We start from the raw sequence: 22,192 nt of genomic DNA, 5'->3' as shown, positions 1-22,192 counted from the left end.
CCCTTGTCCCGTGAGGCAGGGTCTGCACCCAGCATATCAGCCCCAAAGTCTGCTGCCAGCCTTGACATTGTCTTGTGCCTTAGGTGTGTGGTAGGACCTGTCCACACAGCTCCAAAGCCCTCAGGGACATGGGATGGTTATGGCCATTTTTAGTTTGTTGCCCTTTTATAGACGAGGTTACAGAGGCTGAGAGTTAGATTGACTTGCCCAGGCTCACACAGCCCATGACAGACAGAATGGGATTGGACCCGGTCACAAGGTCCCCTTGTGATCCACTGCTTCTGTGAAGCTTATTATCACACCCGTATCCTCCTGGCAGGATGCCTGCCTCCTGGAACCCCACCATGCCCAATGGTGGGCACTGACTGCACTGATACAGGGCAGCCCAGCTACCCTGTGCTGGATACTCTGTAGCCAGTGTTCACCGCCCCAGATTGGAGCCACAGGCTGCTCCTTAGAATAGCATGGAGCAGCAAGAGTGCCTGCCTCTGCTAGGAGCGGCCATAAGCGTGGCTGGGGACTGAGTGCAGGGGGATGAGGCCACCGTTCTTCTCTTGGCTTCTCAGGAAAGGCATTGTGTCCTCATCTGTACTCTGGGTACCCTGCTCCTCATCTCAGCCCCGCCCATTACTTAGGGATTCCCAGCCAGGCTGGCCTCTCTGCGCATTAGTAACCTTGACCCGCAACAAACCTCAGATCCAGAGGAGGACCAGCTCTCCTCTCCCTCTTCCCCAAACTCCTGCCCTGTCTCTCCAACCTCCTCCTTGTTCCTCCGCTCTTAGCCATCTCCGGAACCTTGAGGTATTGATTGTTTCCTGCCCTCACACAGCAAGTCCCTCTCTACCTTCTGGGTGTACCCACTCCCTCCTGCCTTAAACGGTCTTTGTCTACGTGCAAGCTGCAAACATAAGATTGCAGAAGGAGAACTTCTATTGGCTGCCCCCCCCCCCCCCAACTCTAGGCTGTTCCTTTGTCCAACAGTTTGTGGAGTGGCTGGCCTAGTCCCATGGTTGTGGGCTTTGTAGCTCAGCTGACCTTCCTTCAAGTCACACCCTCTGGGCCTTTCTCTCACTGGGCACTCACTGGACCTGGGATGCCACACAGACCTCGTTCCTCCCCCTGAATTTTGTAGGCCTTCTTTGGGTCTGGGTGGCTATATGCCGTCACCTCCTCGTCCCACCCCACACACCAGCCTTGTCTTCCTGAAGGAAGGTGGGCCTTCCCCAGCTTTGTCCCCTGCTGTGCTCAAGCAAAGGTGCTTATAAATGCTAACCTTGCTACCTCTTACAGCCCCTCCAGATTGATGACGACTTCTGCGGGCAGGACTTCAACCAGCCACTGGGGGGCACGGTCACCATTGAGGGCACACCCCTTTTTGTGGACAAGGAAGATGGCTTGACTGCCGTGGCTGCCTATGACTACCAGGGTCGCACCGTGGTTTTTGCTGGCACACGCAATGGCCACATCCGCAAGGTCAGGCCTGTGTGGGTGTGAGGGGCCACCCTTGGGTGGTGTGTTTGTGTGTGTTCAGGCCCCATCCAAAGGAGAGAGGCCAGATTTCTCTAACAGTGAGAATGGGTCTGTGCATGAGGTGGGTGGTTGGGTGCATGCCTCTGTACCAGGCACAGTGACCTTGAAGGGCTCAGATCTTTGGGTGCCTCTGAAAGGCCCCTTTCTTTCCGGCTTCCCATAGGAAGTTTCCCCCTGTCCTTCTGTGGGAAGCCAGGGCTTCCACCTTTCCCATGATTGGACTTTGAGGGACGCTGTATAGAAGCCTGGGTCCTAAAGGTCAGCTTGTGTGTCTCAGAGCTGGGGGTGGGAAGATTGTGTCAATGTTGGGCTAAGCAGGACTGCAACCCCCCTCCCCATTGGGCTCTACTTTCAGCCCTGGGAGATCTGGTGTCTGCTGAAGCAGCATTCTGCCTCAGCCAGCCCCACTCCCACCCACCATGCAGCAAAGCAATGCTGAGGCCAAGGGCAGGGCAAGGGGAGTGCCCTGCCCCCATGGCATCATAGCCTGGTGCCCAGGGAGTGAGCGGGTGACTTGAGTGACTGAGGGCACAGCTCAGGCCTTTGGGTGCCACTGGCTCTGTGTACTGGTCTGTTTGGTCTCTAGACTATTTCTCTCCAGGATTGGTTGGATAGGGAGGGCTTCCTTGGCTGTGTGTCTGCCTGTCACTGGTGGGCAGTGGCTGAGGCCCCACCTGTATGGAAGAAGCCTCCAGTAACAGTGAAAGGTAGAGTTGCCTGGGTACCCAGAGGACTATCAAGCAGGGCCAGGAGATGAAATAACATCTGAGAGCTGACACAGCCCCCGCTCCCTCCGGCCTGCCTGCTCGTGTGCCTGTGGGTGATACTGGGCACAGGGCCAGGAAGTCCTGGCTGCTCTCAGCCCCCTAGCCTTGCATGTGGGAACCATATCCCAACCTTGCCTGTTCTTTGGGAAGTCCCCATTCTCAGTATCTCTAGGCTGGGGTGCTGCTGATATTCTTGAGGCCTTGGGGCCTGAGCTGGTAATTAAAGGACTTGGGCTAAGCAAGGAATCCCATGGACTCTGTACTGTAGAGCCAACACCTGGCCAGTGGAGGTGGGTGGGGTAGCAGCTCAGATCAGGCCCTGGGAGCCCTGTCCTGTTGGTTGTGACTCCTAGGTGGTATAGGTGCACCGAGGAGCTCCAGTGTGGCTAACCTAACATGCCTCAAGGAGGTCCATGAGACCGGGGAGCCACTGAGAGAAGTCAGTTGGATGTTTATTGAGAGGGGTGATGGAAGCTGGGGTGCAGTAAGCCTAGAGACATTCTCTTGGGGTTCTGTGGTGCCTACCTCCCAGCTAGAGATGGGCTTCTGGGTTTGGGAGTGTCTCTTTTGATGTCCTGTGGATTGAGGGGGTGGCAGACAGGCCCAAGTGAGGCTGGGAGAACGAGTCTCTCCAGTCCTGTCTCGCCTTGCTGCCTCCTGGGCCCCAGAGGCCCCTTTGGTTACAGGCTTTGATTGGCGAGCTCAGAGCATGCCTGTTCCCCTGAGTCTTGATTGGCATTGCTCCCATAGAGAGGAAACTGAGTCCTGGAGCATAGAACCTTGGAGGCTATCCATGAACAGAGTTGCATTGTGGGTGATATCTGTGGCAGAGGTTAGATTCCCAGCCTTCTCCCATTCATTTTTCCTGCCTCCCTTCATCCCCATGCCCAAGAGGGCAGGTAGAAGTGGAGTCCTCTCTGCTGCCAAGGCCAGGTTACCCCCTTGAGACTGTGTTTAGACAGCCGCTGGACAGTCCAGCTGAGATGGTGGTCTGAGTGTCCCTGGCAGGGCCCTTTGCCCCCAGCCAGTGTTCACATTAGGCCAAGAACCTCTGTTCCTGCCCACCAGAGCCTTGCCTGTGACTTAGGCTCCTTGCATCCCTGAGTGCATCTGGGCTAAGTGCAGTTCTTGAGTGTATGGGATAGACTGCAGGGGTGGTAGGTGGTGGTGTGGAACTTGGACTGACATTTTGTTTGGAGCTCTGTGGCTGAACTGGTTGCATGCTGTGCCACCCAGGACATGGATATAATTGTGTCATGGGGCCCCGGCCATCTGAACCTTTTCACCCAATCCAGCTGTCCCAGGAGTGGGGCCTCCTGAGACAGTTTAACCGGTGTTCCTGTCTTATCGATCATCTTCTGTTGCCAGTGTTGTGCAAATGAGGTGTTTCTGAAGTTTTGTCAGCTCTCTTCTGGCTGTGTGAGCCTTTGTAAGGCCTTTTTTTCAGTACTTCTCGAGAGCCTGACAAGCTCCCTTACTGTGAACATGTGCTGAGTGCTCATGTGACTCTCCAGAAGCCTCACAACAATCCCAGCCTCTGTTTTACAGATTGAGAAACTGAGTCACAGAGCAGTCAGGTCACATGACTCCAGGGCCCTTGCTCCCTTCTTCCCTCCTTCCCCTCTTCAGTGGGTCATTGGAGGGTGACTGGAACCTAGCAGGGTTCTGAGACTAAGGAACCCCCTTCCCTTGCTGTTCTTTCCTATGTTGCTGGTCTCCAGGACTGCATGCAGGGCTGCAATGGTGGCTTTGAGATTGGGGTGGCCTCCATGCAGGGCCTTTAGGTTGTCCCAGGGAGTAGGGTGGAATCCCCTCTACCTGCTGGCCTGGCTTGGAAACACCTGGAGCTTCCACTGCTGTGCCTGGGGCCTGGTCCACCTCCAGGCAGTATGATTCCCACAGCCTGTATCTTTCCAGGATCTCTCCAGGTCATGGCCCTGACAGATGGACAACTTTCTGTGGTCCTCTCTTCAAGCCAGGACTAGCCTGCTGCCTGTACACCTCCTACATTTAGGCTTTGGAGTGGCCTCCTGAGTTCTCTTGTTTTTATCCAGGCTCCTCCTATCCCTGAGGCTTCTGGGCCTGGTTCTGCTGTCTGACTGACTGTACACAGAGGTGCCCATGCCCCACCTCCTCCCCCACTCTTAACACTGTGTGTTGGAGCCTGGACTCTGGGGACCCCAGGCCAATGCCTGACCCAGGGCAGGCAGGCTTGGCTGGCCCCTCCCATCTTTCCCAGGCCTGGGACTTCCAGGGCTTTAAAAAGCATCTAGGGAGCTCCAGAGACTTGGCTGGCCCTAGGCCAGGCCCTGCCAAACGTGTTGTTGTGTAAAATTGTAGCGATTAATTTAAGACCTGCCAACTTCAGCTGCTCAAGGCAGGCTGGGGGTGCCCCTACCTCCCCCTTCTTCCCCAGAGCCCAGCCTGCCAACATGACCTGACTCCCCCATAGAGAACATCTCTCTGGAATGCCCTTCCCAGTATCCTCCTGGGCCCCCAGAGCCCCAGCCCTGTGAGTAGCTCCCCCTACAGCTTCCAAAGAGCCATTTCTGGCCTTAGTTCACAGTTGCAGCCCTTGTTTGGTCCTGCAAGATGGCCCAGGTACCTCTGCAAAAATAGGCTCTGGACTCCTGCCAAGTACTTGCTCCAGGCTGTTGCAGAGCTGGGAAGGCAGGGGTACCCCAGGACAGTCACCCTGTCTGTTTATACTTCAAGGCCGAGGGACTGTGAACTCTTGAGGCCCAGTCAGGTCCTCTAGTAAGCATGCCAGGTAGCATATGACCTCTTTTGCCAGGGCATCTGTTTTGTTTTGTTTTGTTTTCTAGGATGATCTGGATATCTGCATTGTGTGTGTGTGTGTGGGAGAGAAGTTGTTCAATGTTGTTAGTTAGCCCATGTTTCCAGGAAGTTCTATGTGGTACCTAGTGTTCATGTGAACGACGTGCTGTGGCATTGTATATATAGCTGAGGAAAGGCATGCCAGGTCAATGGGACTGAGGGAAGGACCCGAGGCAACTCTCATCTGCTCAGGGGCCAGTTGTGGGCCCAGCCATCGAGGAAGTCTACCCTGGTCAGCCAGCCTCTCCTGAAATCTCTTTTCTTTCCTGGACTTGCACAAACCTGAGACTTGGAGAGGATGGAAAACAGGACTGGAGTGGGGATGGGGCAAGAGCGGTAGTGTTCCCATTAAAGGAGCAGAGGTGTGGCTGCAGTGCCCCATGCCCTGCCAGACCCATGCTCACAGGCCTTGAAGGCCTCACCCTTCAGCCTGTGCTGCCCCATCTGTCCAGGCAGAGATGTCTGGCTCTCCCAGGGGTGTATGCTCCCCTGGGTGTTATTCAGTGTCTGCAGATGATGTTCTGTGGGCACAGCTCTGCTCAGCACATTGGAAGCCTGGAACAGGAGTGAAGCCTCCTGCCAGCTTGCTCTGCAGTTCAAGTGTGCCACTGGCTTTCTTCATTTACAGCTGTCTCTGCTGCTAACAGAGTCTATACTGCTGCAGCCTGGCTGCCAGGGGACAAGCAGCCCCGCCTGCCACCACAGGCCTTGACATTGGATGCCTCTGCACCCAGCCCTGCTAGAGACCCTGTGTCCTCAGAGACACCCATAATGGTGCCCACAGTGAAGGCTCACTGGAGGACACACCACCAACATCACCTTCCCCAGAGCTCCTCCCAGGCTCTGCCCACTGCAGGGATGCCCTGGCTGACCTCTTGTGGCCGTCATGCTGGGAATGGGCTGAGTCATGTGCATTTCCTTTGTGTCTTTTGCTCAGCTGCTGTGAGGCTCATCCTGACCACAGTGCCAAGCTATGGCCTGCTCTGGATTCATGAGCTACACACTGTGTGGGCCACATACAGGTCAAGCATGCAACCCTTTGCTTGGCATGCAGTTTCATGCAACACTGCTCCAAGGACCCGGGTTTGGGGCATAGTTTCTGGCAGTGTTGGGAAGAGCTGCTGGGCTCCGATCTTGATCTCTTTATCCATCCTCTGGTCTGATGCCTTGCTCCAGGCACTAGGTAGGAGACCCTTGGCTCTACTTGGCAGGACCCAAATTACTGCTTTTTCCCTCTGCCCAAGCTGTCTGCCTTCTGTGGAGTGGCTGTGCCTCTGTGAAACCCATGTACTCTCATGGTGCTGAGGAGACACCTGTGTCTCCTGGGAGCATGGCCGTCCTCTCGCTGGTTCTAAAAGAGGCCTGCCACCAGGGCCTGAATCAAGACACAGACCTGATCAGTGCTAGCTAGCTACTAGCCCCAGACTGATGGCACATGAGCTCCTAAATGGCCAATAGGTCACCCAGATCTACGTGGAAGTCACTGTTAATGTGCCCTCCTCTGAGTACCCACCCTGGGCAGCCTTTCCCTTGGGAGCAGTCAGAGTCCATCTGTGGCAGGGGAGGCCACAGTAGCCCAGCCTGGGGCTGTCCTAGGAAAAGTATTTCATGAATAGGGAACAGTGAGGCCAGAGCTCAGAGTCACCAAGCAACCTCCAATCAGATGCTCTCTCTTATTGAACTGTGAGCCCCTGAATTCTCACAGTCCTAAGAGGTGAGTGTTGGCTAGAGTGATCCACTGTGTGGGAGAGATAAGTGCTGGAGCAGTACACAGCTGGTCCTCACAGCCCTGGCTGTCCTCTGCCTACAGTCCTAGCCTCCTTGCCCACACTTTGTATATGACAGAGGTGAGAAATGTGACTGCTAGAACCCCTGCCCATACCTGGCCCCGCTACAGCTATTGGGTATCTGCAAACCATGCTTTGTTATCATCCAGTTAAGGGCAGCGTAAGAGCCAGCTACTCAGACACTGTCAAGCTGCCTGGCCTTTGAGAGTGGTGCATCAGGAACTAGAGGAAGGTCCTTTCTGGGAACGGAGGCTACCTTATGTGGCCCTCCTGTAACAGCTGCCAGTGGAAGAGAGGCTTGGCAGTTCTATCTGCAGAAGCTAATAGGCTCACTGGCTGCTGCCCCAGCCCCTATCCTGGAGGGTCAGGACGACTCACCCAGTACTCTCACAAGCAGCGAGGCCAGGGTGACTGCTTAGCAGGGTCAGCCCTGGCTGGCGTCTTGGGGTGAGCAGAGCATGGGACCTCTCCTCTCTTAGGTTGGGCAAAACTGGGCAGCCCCCTGCCTCCGGGCAGCTAGGGCGCGTGCCGGCCTTGGCATACAGCCTGAATGGCCCAGACATCCTCTTCAGCAACCCCGCCTGCCCTCAGTCTGGATAATGGCCCCATTGTTGGCTCTGGGCTGGACGGACAGCTGACCTGGCCAGGCCGTCAGCTGCCTGCCCACCCGCCTGCAGCAGTTGGCCAGGGCCTTAGAGGTGATTAGAACCCAGTAGGCAGCCTGGCCAGCCTGGGGCTCTGGCCTTCTCCTCTGGTGGCAGCCTCGTCTCCAGCCTGACAAGGCTTTCTCTGTATGGGCTCCTCCTGAGGTCCTGGGGTACGGTGCTCCCTGGCCTGCTGCCCAACCTAAGAGAGGAGAGGTCCCGTGCTCTGCTCACCCCAAGACACCAGCCAGGGCTGACCCTGCTAAGCAGTCACCCTGGCCTCGCTGCTTGTGAGAGTACTGGGTGAGTCGTCCTGACCCTCCAGGATAGGTTGAGGAGATCAGAGTCTGACCTGGCTTCTCTCTGGTCAGCTCAGTTCCAGGTTCACCCCAACAGATAGGACAGAGACCTGAGGGTTGGGAAGCACAGGGTGGGGAAGCCTGCGTCACCAAGCTGGGGTGAATAGGTGTTAGTGCATCTTGGGGCTGTGTCCAAGGAGACTAGGTGGCTCCACCATAGCCTCTTAGGGCAGGGAGCTGTTCAGGTCAGTATGGAAGAGTCTGGTATCTGGGGGGAAACACAAGAAGTAAGATGGCAACAGCAGGAGGTGTAAGGATACGCGGGATGCCCCAGTGCATGCCTTCCCATGCTCTGCCAGCCTCCCAGCTGCTTTGCAAGGGGCTGCCAGACCAGCTGTCTCCAGGTGGGTGGCCCTGGAGTGGACAGCTGTGGGCTGAGACATCGGCACGTGGGCTCTGCTGCCCTGTCAGTGTTGCCCTGCTAATGCCCTGGCCCTGTGCCCACTCTGCCTTCTGAAGCTCTTGCTTTTGCCCTCTTGGGATGCCCTCCTGGCTGGCTCCCCAGTACTTCAGGGCAGACTGTGTCACCAGTTGCAGTTAGGGTCTAGGGTATGGTTCTTTCTCACAGATTGTGAGTCTCAGTTTACTATCTGTGTGCTCTGATGAAGCTGGCTATACATTAGTGACTATAGCTTGGTGAGATGCAGCATGACCTGGGGACCGTCACTCCAGCCAGGTATTCCCCTACTGTTTGAACATGTGGGCCCCATTGGACATGTGTAAAAGTGAACATGGGGACCCCATCTCACATACATGCACGCTCACACACACATACAGGGACCCTATTATATACACATATATATGGGGGCCCATCACACACATGTATACCAGGGGACTCCATCAAGTGTGTATATACAGAGACTTCATCATATGTGTATATATGGGAGCCCCGCTACATATGCCCACAGAGGTCCTATCAAAACTCATATACATGGGGACTTCATCATACATGTGTGCACAGAGACCATATCCTACATGTATACACAGGTTACAGGTTCTTCACCACACCCATATTCCCTTACAGACTATGTTATGCATAGTCCCAGAGACCACATACATATGTACTTAGGGACCCATCACATACATATCCATGGAGAGCTCATCACGTGTGTGCACAGGCCTTACTACACATGTATATATGCCGGGCTCTCCCTCCATATGTTCATATAGGGACCTATCATGTATACAAAGGGACATACTTATATTCAGAGACTAGAACATGCATGTGCACATAAACACCCCACTCTACCTGTGTGTGCAGAGGCCTAATCACACATATGTACACATAGGGTCCTTATCACATGTATTTACTGGGACCCCCTTCATACATATGCACACTGAAGCCCTATCACATATGTGCACACAGCAATCCCATCATCTCATGTGTCCATGACCCTTGTCCCATGTGTGTACACAGGGGCCCCATCAACTGGTATGTATACAAGGATCTGTTATGCATATACCCACTGCACATATATGGTCACAGGGACACTCTATGTGTACGTATAGAAACCTGTTTTATGTATTTACACAGGGACCCCATCACCCACCTGTACACAGACTCCATTGTGCATGTACTTAGAAACTACACCATACACTAGCCACACAGGGACCCCATTATACATACACCTAGGGGCTCCATCATATGCAAGAGCACAGAGAGACCCCCATCACACACATGCTCTCACATGGGGTCTTGTGTTTTCTTTTTCGGTTCTGTGATAAATGCCTGCCCTGACAAAAACAACTTAAGGGAGAAAGGGTTTATTTTAGCTCACTGTCCTGCAGGGATAGATAGAGGCCACCATAGCAGGGGAGGGCATGGCAGCAGGCAGTCAAATGGGGCCACCCCCAGTGATATACTTCTTTTACTCAGACTCCCACCTCCAAAAGGTTCTATAACCTCCCCGCACGGTGTTTATACACATGAGCCTATGGGGGACATTTCATATTCAAAACATAAGCCCCATCGTCACACATGCATTCAGGGACACTGCAACACATGCACATAGAGGGCCCCATCACACTGATGTGCAGAGGTCATGTCAGGCCTGAGCATGTCGGGCTTGGCTCAGCACATGGTGCAGTTCCTCGGTTCCTCTAGCTGAGGAATGTTTTAAACTCTTCAGTGGCCTCTCCTTAGAGTTAGCCTCTGCTGGGACCTGGTTGTGCATGTAGCCCATTGCTAGGCAGGTGGATGGACAGCTGGATTCACATGTCCCCAACTGCAGCTGTCCAGACCACCTGTCCCTGTCAGTTTAAGCCAGCAGGCTGGGGCCAGGGCCTCTCTAGCCTGGGGTGGCCTGCGGTCCTTTCCTTACTGATAGAGAAAGGCCTGCTCTCTGCCTTGGCCTGTCCCTTTCCTGCATGCCTGGAGCCAGTGTGTCTGCCCAGGCTGGCAAGAGTAGTGGCAGATGATGGCATTAGGGCTGGGCTCAGGTCCCCAGCCTTACCTTGCTAATGGTAGCCATCATGGCAGGAGGAAACTCCCTGAGCCCCTGTCCAGAGCGCCCTGCATGCTGATGCAGAGCTATCAACCAGGAGTGAGGAGGACAGGATCTTCCTGGCATGTGGAGGTCAGTGAAGTCCTGGATGTGGGGGAGTAGACTTTGACTGTGGTCTTGAAGGCTTTGAGAACATTGGTCTGGAGCTCTAGGTCCCTGCCCACTGAACAGGCTGTTTCCTGGCACCTGTCTCAGGCTAGCTTTCCTGTCTCTGTCATGTGTGTGGGTTGGGGGATGGGGTTCATTTCATGAGTAGGGAAACATATATCTAAGCCAAGTTTGGGTATAGGCAGTGTGAGTCCAGCCTTGCCCCTGGCTGCTGAGCTACCTACCTACTCCATGCGGCAGTGTGAGCTACCCTGATACTGTGAGCTCTAGCAGTCATCCAGGACTTGGCTCCCTCCCCTGTAAGGTTAGGGTTAGTGTCCTTGCCAGCTCCAGGGGCACTGGGCTGCTGGGGCCCCTTACCACCTTAGCCAGCTGCTTTTGCTTGTCCATCCAAAACAACAGTTTGGGCAACTATGGGCTCAGCCCCAGCAGGCCTTCCAGGACCTACCCCCGCCCCCTTACCCTGCTCTTCCGGGTCTGGTTTGACTTAAGCCTGTCTTGGTGCAGAGGCAGCTGAGCGGATGTGGGGGGTGGCCCAGGCTCTCAGGAATGTGACCCTCCCCCTCTCTCAGCCAGCAGCAGCCTCTTGGTCCGGAGACAAGGCCCCACCCCAGCTGGCCCCTCTCCCAGCTCCCTACAGAGCTGGCCTACACAGGGTGCTGGTTTTGCCTGGCCCTGCTGCCCCAACTTGTGCCCTGTCCCCTCACTATAAGGTACAAAGAAGGCCAAGTTCACTCCAGCCTTGTACTCTTGGGTAGAGAGGTAGACCAGAAGGGCTAGAGGCTGGAGGTGGGTGCTAGGCTGCCCTAGCTGCACAGTGGGTAGAAGCAAGCTGCAGGTCCTGTGCCAGGAGACTGCCTGGGCCCGGCTGAGCTCGGCAGACACTCCCCATGAGTCCCATCTTGAAAGCCCCCGTGGGTCTCTCTGTTAATTAAATACATTTGTTTGGTAAAAGCAACTAAAAATACTTGTAGCACCAAGGCTGCAGGAGAAGAGCCGGCTAATTAGCGCCTGGCTTGTTTGGGATCTGAACTATATTTCCATGCCAATGAGACGCCCTTCTCCCTGCCACCTTCTTGCTAGGGTGTCCCTCATCCCAAGACACCCAGGCCAGCCTTGGCCTTCCTCTATGTGAGGTACTGGTCTTGTTCCTCAGGTGTACTGATCACCAGGCCTCTGCCTGCACCCTTACTTCAAACCTGCTTTCCTTCATAAGCCTCAGGTGGCCCATGAAAGAGGTGCCTGTGTAAAATGCAACGTTTTTCCCCCCCTTTGGCTGCCCTTCCTCTGAATAACGACATGAGGACCTTTATATTTATTAAGAGCTTCAGGCACTGTAGCTGGGCAGACACTCAGCTATTCTAACACTGGCCTGGCCTCCTTCTCTCCACGTGGCCCATTGCTTGCCATCTTAGTCTCACTCTGACACATCTTCATCCATGTTCTGATGAGACTCTCTTCTCCACCTGGGACAACCCGCCTTAGCTCTCCTGCCCAGGTATAGGCTGTTCAGCCCTTTATATGACCAACCAGAAGGTAATGTTTACAAAACATTGAGACAGGAGATGCTTCATAAAAATGTCAATGCTCAAGTTGAAGTCTGGACTGCAACCAAATCAGCATTTTGAATACCCAGTGCACAGATATGTCCTCCAACATGCCTGCCTGCTGGGGGTCCTTGCAACTTAGTGATAGACACTGTAGCCCACATGTACCCTACCTCTGAATTTTGGTGTCTGGTAGAGGAACCAAGACACACCCACCTGCCCAGTGTGTCTTGTCCTGTCTCCCTGACCTTGGCCTGAGCAGGATCGGGAGCAGTGAGCTGGGTCAGCTTTGGCTCTTTTTGAACCAACTCTGGCTCTTTTGGGGCTTTAGTGGGGGAGGTGTGCTTGTTAGGGGGCTCAGACCTTGACATCAAGTGAGCTGGGTCTAGGAAAGAATATTGTTGGCCTGGCTCATTGAGCACCCCTTGCCATCACAGATTCTGGTGGACCTCGCAAACCCCAGTGGCAGGCCAGCCCTGGCTTATGAGAATGTGGTGGCTCAGGAAGGCAACCCTATCCTGCGTGACCTTGTACTCAGCCCCAACCACCAGTACCTCTACGCTATGACGGAGAAGCAGGTAGGTGTTGCTGGCTGCTCAGCCACGAGCTGTCAGGGTGGCTGGGGGGGGGGGGTGCATCCCCAGCTGGAGAGCCCAATCATAAGAAACTGAGGAAAGGCTTGCCTGGCTTCATGTGGCTGCTTCTCCCCCTCGAGTGTCTTGTTAGCTTTAAAAACTGACATGTCACTCAACAGACAGGTGAGCAGTGGAGCTGTCCCAGGAGGTATGGGTATGAGGGCTCCATGCCACCCATGTACCTCGGACTCCCCAGGACCTGGTCATGAGGGCCCTCTTCTCCCCATGACCTCTAGCCACGAAAGTTGGTGCTTGCGTGACAGCAGTGTCCAAGCATAGAGACCCTGGGAGAGTTGAGCTGGGATGCTGGGCTTACTTGGCACAGGCTCTGGCTGTCTGCAGTGTGTTGTGGCTGTGTCCTTGTTGGGGCATTGGCTAGCGTGGCCTGCCTGGGTCTTCAAGGCTATGTTCTTATGTGCCCAGCCTTACCGGCTTGGTACCTATTCCTGCCCTTCTGTGCAAATTGGCGTCCCTATGACCGAAAGGCAGTAGTTGGGAGGATGCCGGGCTTTCTGGTCAGCTCCTGCTTCTCCTCTGCAATCTTTCTTGGCTTGCCTCAGTCTTCCTTCACCAAGCTGACAAGTCTCCATCCCTCAGCAGCCAGGCCTTGAAGGAGCCCAGACAGATGGGAGACACCTGTGTGTCACAGCTGTAGGTCTCAACTGGCTGCCTGCCTTGGATCTCTTGTCCCTGTTGACCCACTTGGCTGAGGCAGGGTGACCCAGCCTGGCTTTTGAGTACACTGAGCTCCTATAGGATGGGGACTGTAGATAGGCCTCACACTATGAACACCGCCCCCCTCCCCAGGTGACGCGGGTGCCTGTGGAAAGCTGTGTGCAGTATACTTCCTGTGAGCTGTGCCTGGGGTCTCGGGACCCCCACTGTGGCTGGTGTGTCCTGCACAGCATGTGAGTCTGGGAGGTCTGGCTTGAAGGGGTGAGTGACATTTAACCTGGTGGCCCCTGGGAACCTGTAGTGTTTATCTCAGATAGTCATAGCTGCCCTAGAGCTGCTCTAGGTTTCACTTGATCCTGCTGACAAGTGATGGGAATGTTATAAGGGGGGGTGCAGAAGAAGCCGTGTCCTCAGCCCAAGGACCCCTATCCAGTGGCCCTGGAGACTCTGGATGCCTATGAGCCCAACCTGAGCACATTTTCCCTGCAGTTGCTCTAGGCAGGATGCCTGTGAGCGGGCAGATGAGCCCCAGCGTTTTGCCTCTGACCTGCTGCAGTGTGTACAGTTGACTGTCCAGCCACGCAATGTGTCAGTCACCATGTCCCAGGTGCCGGTGAGTGTGGCTGCTGAGGTGGCTGGGAGGGAACAGTGGAGTAGAGCAAGTGAGGCAGGTAACCACTCACGCATGCCTTCTTCCACGGGCCAGCTTGTGCTGCAGGCTTGGAATGTGCCTGACCTCTCAGCTGGTGTCAACTGCTCCTTTGAGGACTTCACAGAGACTGAGAGCATCCTGGAAGATGGCCGCATCCATTGCCGCTCACCCTCTGCCCGGGAAGTGGCGCCCATCACACAGGGCCAGGGTGAGAGTGGGTACCCTTCCTGCTTAGCAGTTGCAGACCAGGAGGAGTCAAAAGCAGGAGGGTGTGGAGCCAGACAGAGCTTCAGGTGGGGTCAGTGGAGGTGGGGCCATTTGGTCTGCTTGTGATGAAAGCCTGGTTGGGTTTGAGCACCGTGCCTTTCTGCCTGCTATTGGTCCATTTCCCTCAGTGCTTGGCAAGTAGCCCAGCAAGTCCACTTAATCCAGCCTTCATGAGGAATCTGTGTTCTGACTGCTCACTGGCCACCCAAGGAAGAGGCATCAGCCACTAGAGGCCTAGCCTAAAAATCTGATGAGCTGACTTACATCTGGGCTCTGTGGTCTATGGTCCTGGTGCCTTAGCCTTTGTGTTCTGCAGGAGACCAGCGTGTGGTGAAGCTCTACCTCAAGTCCAAGGAGACAGGGAAGAAGTTTGCATCTGTGGACTTTGTCTTCTATAACTGCAGTGTTCACCAGTCGTGAGTGTCCCTAGATCTTGCCCTTGCTACACTCCCATCCCTGTGGTCTTTGCAGGCCTGCCCTCCTATAGCTGACATCCAGTCAAGCAGGCAAGATAAGAGGCCTCACAAAAGCAGCCTGTCAGTTGAAGAGCTGGTTAGACAAGTCCTGAGGGAAGCATTGGGGGAGCCTGTGGCTGGTATTGCAGCCCTGTGGAGAGGTACTCTAGGAACTGGACCTAAGAAAAGTTCTGCTGGCCACCAGGGTGGGGCCAGGAGCTCTGAGGGAGACAATAATCTGGGTCTTTGTGGAAATGAGACACAGCAACTCGGTGTGTGCTGACTCTGGGCCTGGCAATATCTGCTGCACAGTAGGACACCCGGCATTGGCCTTTGCCTAGTTCTTAGGGCTTCCGGCTAGGCACAGGGAGTTGGGCAAGGACAGCTCTGTTTGCTTTTTCCCATCTTAGCTGTGAGCACCTGGCTTCAGATACAAGGAATCTGGGGACATATTAAAGTCCGTTACTAGCCAGGGCACAGTGGGTGAAGAGAGGGTCCTTAGAAGACCAGGGCACAGGTGGGGATTTCAGAGAGAACATTAGCAGGTTTGGCCTGGGACATTGAGTTGGCTGGCTTTACAGTTATGCTTTCATCTGTTGATAGACTTCCAGGGCCTTCTCTCACCCAGGCAAGGAAGGTTGTCTCCAGAGCAAAGACTGCTCTAGCCAGGGGCCTTCTTGGGTTGTCTTCAGGAACGAGGTGAATAAAAACTGCTTGGGTAGTCCTGAGGGGCAGAGAGAAGCTGTGTTCTGGAGGCCGTGAGGCTGTCTCTTTGCAAGCTCCCAGGATTGTGAGATGCAGATTGAGCAGCTCCTGCCCAGGTGGAGTTGGACAGAGATCTGGGCAGTTGGGGACCACTCCAAACTGCCTGCACCAGCCTGAGTGCATTGAAGTGGGATGTGTGACATGCACTCGTGCTGTACTTAATTACAAGTACATGTTGGTTCTGTCATGATGGCCAGTGGTCACTGCAGTGACTAGTGCTAGGTTGAAGGGGAAGAGAGCCAGAGGAGGCAAGACAATTCTCAACAAGCCATGTGCAGCAGGCAGAGGATCTGGTGACCTTGGCCAGGAGGTGTCACTCCAAGGAGAAGCAGCACACTGGGTCGCCGTGGTGGAAGTACAAGCTGAAACCCTCCTAGGCCTAACTGTCCTGTCCCATTTATTCCCTGCAGCTGCCTGGCATGTGTCAACGGCTCCTTCCCCTGCCACTGGTGCAAATATCGCCACGTGTGCACCAACAATGCGGCTGACTGTGCCTTTCTAGAAGGCCGTGTCAATGTGTCTGAGGTAAGGCTGAATAAGTGGCCTCAAGGCTTCAGACGTACCAGTGAGCCTCAGGGTGCATCACCCAACAATACCCATGGGTGGCTAGGGTGCCAGTTGTATGCGGTGAGATGTGACCAAGATGGGGACAACTTGCTGAATGTCATAGCCTGAGTCCAGACAGAGAACATTTGCTGGTGGTCTTGGGTGTCCTTGGAAGATAGAGGCCCTGTGGAAGCCTGGGCCAGCGTAGCCTGACCAGCATGTTTCATTATAGCTCTCTTCCCAGACAGAGAAGGAGGTTAATAGTGGAGGTCTGGGGCTTTCTGAAGCTCCAGTAATTACAGTCGAGTCTGACTGTAGGAGGGGCAAGCCACTCCTCCTGGAGCCTGTGACATCCTGGGCATACAGGCCTGCATAGATGGGAAGCTGGGACAGGAACTGAGGGCCATGTTGGTGTGGGGCCAGGACTTGAATCAGGAACCATTCATTTCATGGTTAATACTGTGCTGGGATTGAGAGGAAGAAGCCTTGATTCTCCTACTTGGGTCTGTAGGAGTGGCAGCCAGACTAGACTTGTTTGAAAAGCTTGGCAGAAGGTCATATGTATAAGTAGGGTTCCATGAGCTGCCCTCCTCTGTCCTTCTGTCCTGTGCCACCCATTATGCTCCTGCTTCCTAGCCTGATGCCAGCTAGGACAAGGTTGCAGTAAAAAGCAAGACCCTGGCCTTATGGTGATGGGGGCTGTGACAATGGGTGGGAGCCAGGGACACAGTGCTGGGGTGGGGGTGGGTTTTCTAGGAGAGTAGCGGCCAGGGAACTGGATCACAGTATCCAGGGTAGGCAGTAGGAGTCAAGCCAGGGGCCTTGGGAGCTGGCGAGGGCTGGCCTGTGGCTATTTCCAGAGGCCTATGCAGTGTCTTAGAGATAGCAAAGTGCTGGTAGAAGCCAGAGGAGATCCCTATTGATGGTTCCTGAGGCCAAGGTGGTCCAGTTTCCTTCTGATACTCTAGTCCTACCCTGACTAGCCATCACCTCCAGGAAGTTTTATTAAACAGAGAAAACCCTCTTCCTGGAGTGACAACCCGCTCAGGTCCCAGCAAAGCCATGGTGTGCTGGGTGGGATGGGAAGCATAGAGCCCTGATTTGTTTACACAAGGCTGAGGTGGCGGGGGCGGGGGGTGCTCTTCTGGGGAATGGGTTGATCCGTGGGTGCATGCTCTCCTTTAGTTGCAGCTTCGTATGGAAGGGCAGCAGTGTTACATAGCCACAGTCATAGTGAGTGGAACTCTTTGGAAAACCTAGCAAGCAGCATACCTCTCTCCCTGCCTCTGGCTCTGGGGTCCTCATGCAGGCTTATTAGTTCTATGGCTTTCTAGCCTAAGATGCTTTTCTGTACCCAAAATACTAGCTTGGAAGTGGAGAGAGACCTGTAGGCACTCACCTTACCACCCTCCCTGCACCCAGGGCTTGCTAGCAGGTAGTGATGGGCAGCCAGCATGGTAGGTACCTCACGGAGACTTGGTCAGCAGAGCTCAGGCTGACAGTCCTGGGGTCCTGGGATGACCTTGCTGTAGGAATGGATAGTGGCCTTCCACAAGACACCCATCATGTGGCCTCAGTGGGCCTCACTCTTGGCCTCTCTCCCCTGCCAGGCCCTGGGATGCCCTCTGAGCTCCCACTAGGGAAGTAGACTTGTCTACATGAGGGAGAATGCTGTGTGTCAGATGACAAAAGCCTGACCCGGTGTGAAGGGATAACCAGGAGCCCTTAGGCAGGGACCTTGGCTCCTCCACAGGTGTCTGCCAGTCTCTCCCGGGCAGGCCTTGGGATGCTGAGAAGCAAGCAATCGGTGAGACCGTCAAGGGCTGTTGATCCTTGTGCTGAACCAATAGACCCAGAGACTTCCCCCCCCTTTTTTTTTTAAAGATTTATTTATTATGTGTACAACGCTCTGCCTGCATGTATGCCTGTACTCCAGAAGAGGGCATCAGATCATATTATAGATGGTTGTGAGCCACAATGTAGTTGCTGGGAATTGAACTCAGGACCTTTGGAAGAGGAGCCAGTACTCTTAACTTGGAGTCATCTCCCCAGCCCAGTGATGACCCCAGAGACTCTTATGACTTCCTATTGCAGGGCCAGGTCCAAGTGGCTGGTGGAATTAGTTCAGCTCCATCCTGTGTGTCCCACAGAGCCCCACTTAGCCTGGCCTGTGAGTTCTGGAATTCATAATTAGACGATACGCTGCTGGGCTTGGAGAGGGTGCAGGAAGCTAGGTGAGGTGGAAGCTACACCAGACAGCCTTCCATCCAGAATGTGGCCTGCAGATTGATAGCTGGGAGGGCAGTGGGCAGTGGGCAGTGTTGGGTTAGTGGGACAGGCAGGAGGATCTGGCTAGGCTCCAGTCAAGCCATATCTGCCCTCTGCCTGCTGTGCTCATACAAGGATATTGCAGGGGTAGTGAGCAATGCTGGGCTCTGGGCCTGCTATGTTATTCTTGGTGGGTGGTAAGCCTAGCTCCGGGTGACTGTTGCAGGCTCCAGGGCAGGCTGAGCCTAAGCTGATGGCTGTTCTCTCAGCTGAGGCCCATCACAGCCTGAGTCTTGTGGTATGGTTACCAGGCGCTCCTCAGTTGGTAGGGGAAACAGTGGTGTGGGTGTGGCCCTGCATACAGTTGTCTTCACCAGGGCTCCCACCTGAGTTGGGGCTGGTGGCCAATAAACACTGGGGCATGCCACAGGCTTGCCCACTGAGCGTTCCCAGATCTGCTGCGGTCAAACCATGAGAGGTTGAGTTAGAGCTCAGGCTCTTCTAGGCCCCGTAGAGGAGATCCTGGGCCTACATCTTGGGAGCGAAGGCAGTCCCCAGGGATCAGGCCTGTTTTCAGCGTCCCTATTTAAAGCTGCTCCACACGCTCCCACGGGGTGCCTCCTCCTGAGGCTGCTGCCAGCCATGCTGCAAGCAAGCTGGGCATTGCATCAGTTATTGTTGCTGAAACCCTGGCCCTGGGGGACGGGGGGCCTGCATGTTTTTCTACAGGGCCCAGGCTATTTTTACATGCTCCCAGCTGAGAGCCTGTTACCCCAGCACCCCATTCTTGGCTCTTGCTGTGCAGCTGTGGGCCAGATGGGGTACCTGTGGTCCCCAGAGTGAGTGGTGGGGTCTTAGGATATGGCCAGAGTGAGTATGCCGGCCTCTCTGCAGCCACAACCTGGTGGGAGCAAAACCTGAAGACTACTGTCCCTGTGGTGACCCAGACAGCCTGGGCTTTGTGAGCCACTGCAGCCTGGGACATAGTGGAACTTGCCCCTCGCTGCCCACCAGACCTAACTCAGCCAGAGCTTTGCTGTCCTCAGGACTGTCCCCAGATCCTGCCTTCTACCCACATCTATGTGCCAGTGGGTGTGGTGAAGCCCATCACCCTGGCCGCACGGAACCTGCCACAGCCGCAGTCAGGTCAGCGAGGGTACGAGTGCCTTTTCCACATCCCAGGCAGCCCGGCCCGTGTCACTGCGCTGCGCTTCAACAGCTCCAGTCTACAATGCCAGAACTCCTCGGTGAGGAAACAGCAGGCGGGTGGGCAAGGTGGGGTGCTCCATGCTCTCGAGTGGGCCATTGTCCACCCAGTCCCAGACCTGGTGTGTTAGCAAAGAAAGGCCAAGATGGCTTATGTGCCCAGATGTGTCCTAGGAAGGTCTGTGGGCTCTGCTGGCTGTCTGGCCACCACTGAGCCCTTGGGTAAGTGTGGGTGGTTTAGCTGAGTGGGCTGGTGGTGGGGCTATCCCATCAAGTTCCTGAGTACAGGTGACACAGCAGATACAGTGAGCACAGCCTGTGCCCTTTGGCCACAAACAGAAGCTATACCCACTATGGCCATTTGAAGATCAGCAGGTGGCCTTGCTGGATGGGGGAGAGAAAAACCTATGGTAGAAATCTCATACCTCACAGTGACATTCCCAGAGTTGTCACTTAGCTCAGCAAGTCTGGCCTTGAGGACTTTTCTAGAGCAGAGGTCTTTATAGAACAAGCCCTTTCTGGATGTGCACGGGATGCCTCAGTCAGGTTTTGAGCTCTCCACTGGCTTGCTGACTACTGGCAGGCCTCATTTTCCTGGTGTCCAGAAAGCATATAGTCAGGAGGGTAATGAATTTTTTTGGAACAGGATTAAGCCCAGATTGGCAGGGCATGTGGACACAGGGCTATTGGCAAGGCTTTACTTGTCCCCACCCCCTGGTTCCCTTGGTCTATCAAACAGGATAGGAACTAGGGTCAGAGTGGATACTCTACCAAGCAGGGAAGGCCACACTACCCTTTCCCGCCTCTTGGTCACCTCCCGTCCTTCACTTACTGGCTCCTCACATAGCCTGCACCCCACACACACTCCCCTCTGACTCTTACTACCCCCTTTTTCTTGCTTCAGCTTCCTGTGTCTCTCCATCCCTCATCTCTGTTGTCCCCTTCTCTGCAGACCCCCATTTATCTTCCCTTCAGCAGTGTTTAAAGGGAAGAGAGGGTATCAGGAAATTTGATAGGATCCAATTAAATTCCTTCAGATAAAATAGTGATGAATTGCTGAGCCACCCCTTTGAGATGCCAAGCTGCTTGCCTCTGCCCAAACACAAGACAGAGCTGAGGTCATCAGCTGCAGTAAGTGGACGCAGCTAAGCCTAGCCCCGGCCATTGAGAAGGGCTGTTAGCCTAAGTGCAGCCAGCCTAGGAAGAGGTGGGAGCAGTGCTCGGTCCCCAGGACACAGGTCTTTTGACCGATGTAGGGTCACAAATGCCTCAAACCTCACAAGTCCTGGCCTGAGCAGACAAAGACTGATATTCACAGAGCTTTCCTGATGCTGTTGGGCTCAGCTAGGCCTGCTTTCCCAGACGCCTGACTGCACCGCTCAGGCAAGACTGCCCTGGTATTGGCAGCAGTGTCTAGGACAGCCTTGGTGGTTAACAATGGAGGCTGGCTATTGATGTGCTTTCTTCCTGGCTGTAGGAGATAGAACTTGGTGGAGCCAGAAAAGAAGCCCCATGTGGAGAGACAGGCAGAATACCTGTATGTGCTCTAGTCCAGCTTGCGTGTAGGCAAGCTCATTCAGTAGTCAGTTTCAGAGGTGCTGAGGGCCCCCAGATGCCCTTAATCCTCCATGTGGCATAGAGGCCCACCAGCCCAAGCATGACCACTGTGCCTGCTTCCAACAGTATTCCTATGAAGGGAATGATGTCAGCGACCTGCCTGTGAACCTGTCAGTTGTGTGGAATGGCAACTTTGTGATTGACAACCCCCAGAACATCCAGGGTGAGTAGCAGGGCTGGTGGCCTGGGTGGACGGATGATGTATGGGTCCACGCTGACCAACCTTCCCTTCATAGCCCACCTCTACAAGTGCCCAGCCTTGCGCCAGAGTTGTGGCCTCTGCCTCAAGGCAGACCCACGCTTTGAATGTGGCTGGTGCGTAGCTGAACGCCGCTGTTCCCTGCGCCACCACTGCCCAGCTGACTCACCAACCTCCTGGATGCATGCCCACCATGGCAACAGCCGCTGCACAGACCCCAAGATCCTCAAGGTAGGAGTTGGAGACCCAGTCCAGTATCTGCCCAGCCCCACCCTTGCAAACCCACCCACTGCCTCCTCTCACCTGGCATGGTAGACCTTGCTGTGTCCGCCCCAGCCTCTGCCTTCCTGCAGCTGTCCCCAGAGACAGGCCCTCGACAGGGAGGGACTCGACTGACCATCACCGGTGAGAATCTGGGCCTCCGGTTCGAGGATGTGCGGTTAGGCGTGCACGTGGGCAAGGTGCTCTGCAGCCCTGTGGAGAGCGAGTACATCAGCGCAGAACAGTAAGGCAGGCTAGGGTGGGTGGTGAAGGCCTAGGTGGCCTGGGAGTGGTTCTGTGGTGCTGAGCCCTACCATGCTCACAGGATTGTCTGTGAGATCGGAGATGCCAGCACACTGCGTGCCCATGATGCCCTGGTGGAGGTGTGTGTGCGGGACTGTTCCCTCCAGTACCGAGCCCTGTCCCCAAAGCGCTTCACCTTTGTGGTAAGCCCCACCCCACTGCCCTCTGCTTCTTGCTGCCCCCAGGCCTTCAAAAGTAGGCCTGGACTCTAGTACAGGACATTGCCCCTGTTGCCCATACCTAGGCTGAGCCCAGTCAC

General features: G+C 54.9%; 1 protein-coding gene across 1 annotated transcript in view; it reads left to right on the top strand.

The window, feature by feature from the left end:
- Window positions 1–22,192, top strand: part of Plxna1 (plexin A1) — a 45,614-nt gene that overhangs the window by 6,146 nt on the left and 17,276 nt on the right. Inside the window, exons 3-14 of the mRNA XM_051154894.1 lie at window positions 1,291–1,473; window positions 12,522–12,662; window positions 13,527–13,627; window positions 13,884–14,007; window positions 14,101–14,254; window positions 14,630–14,729; window positions 15,944–16,058; window positions 19,394–19,594; window positions 21,237–21,333; window positions 21,407–21,600; window positions 21,723–21,874; window positions 21,956–22,076. Coding sequence (XP_051010851.1) covers window positions 1,291–1,473; window positions 12,522–12,662; window positions 13,527–13,627; window positions 13,884–14,007; window positions 14,101–14,254; window positions 14,630–14,729; window positions 15,944–16,058; window positions 19,394–19,594; window positions 21,237–21,333; window positions 21,407–21,600; window positions 21,723–21,874; window positions 21,956–22,076 — 1,683 coding nt within the window. The remainder of the gene's footprint in view (window positions 1–1,290; window positions 1,474–12,521; window positions 12,663–13,526; window positions 13,628–13,883; window positions 14,008–14,100; window positions 14,255–14,629; window positions 14,730–15,943; window positions 16,059–19,393; window positions 19,595–21,236; window positions 21,334–21,406; window positions 21,601–21,722; window positions 21,875–21,955; window positions 22,077–22,192) is intronic.

Source organism: Acomys russatus, chromosome 13, assembly GCF_903995435.1.
Source record: "Acomys russatus chromosome 13, mAcoRus1.1, whole genome shotgun sequence".
Taxonomy (NCBI): domain Eukaryota; kingdom Metazoa; phylum Chordata; class Mammalia; order Rodentia; family Muridae; genus Acomys; species Acomys russatus.
The sequence above is the reverse complement of the archived record's forward strand: the minus strand, read 5'-3'. Positions and strand labels throughout refer to the sequence as shown.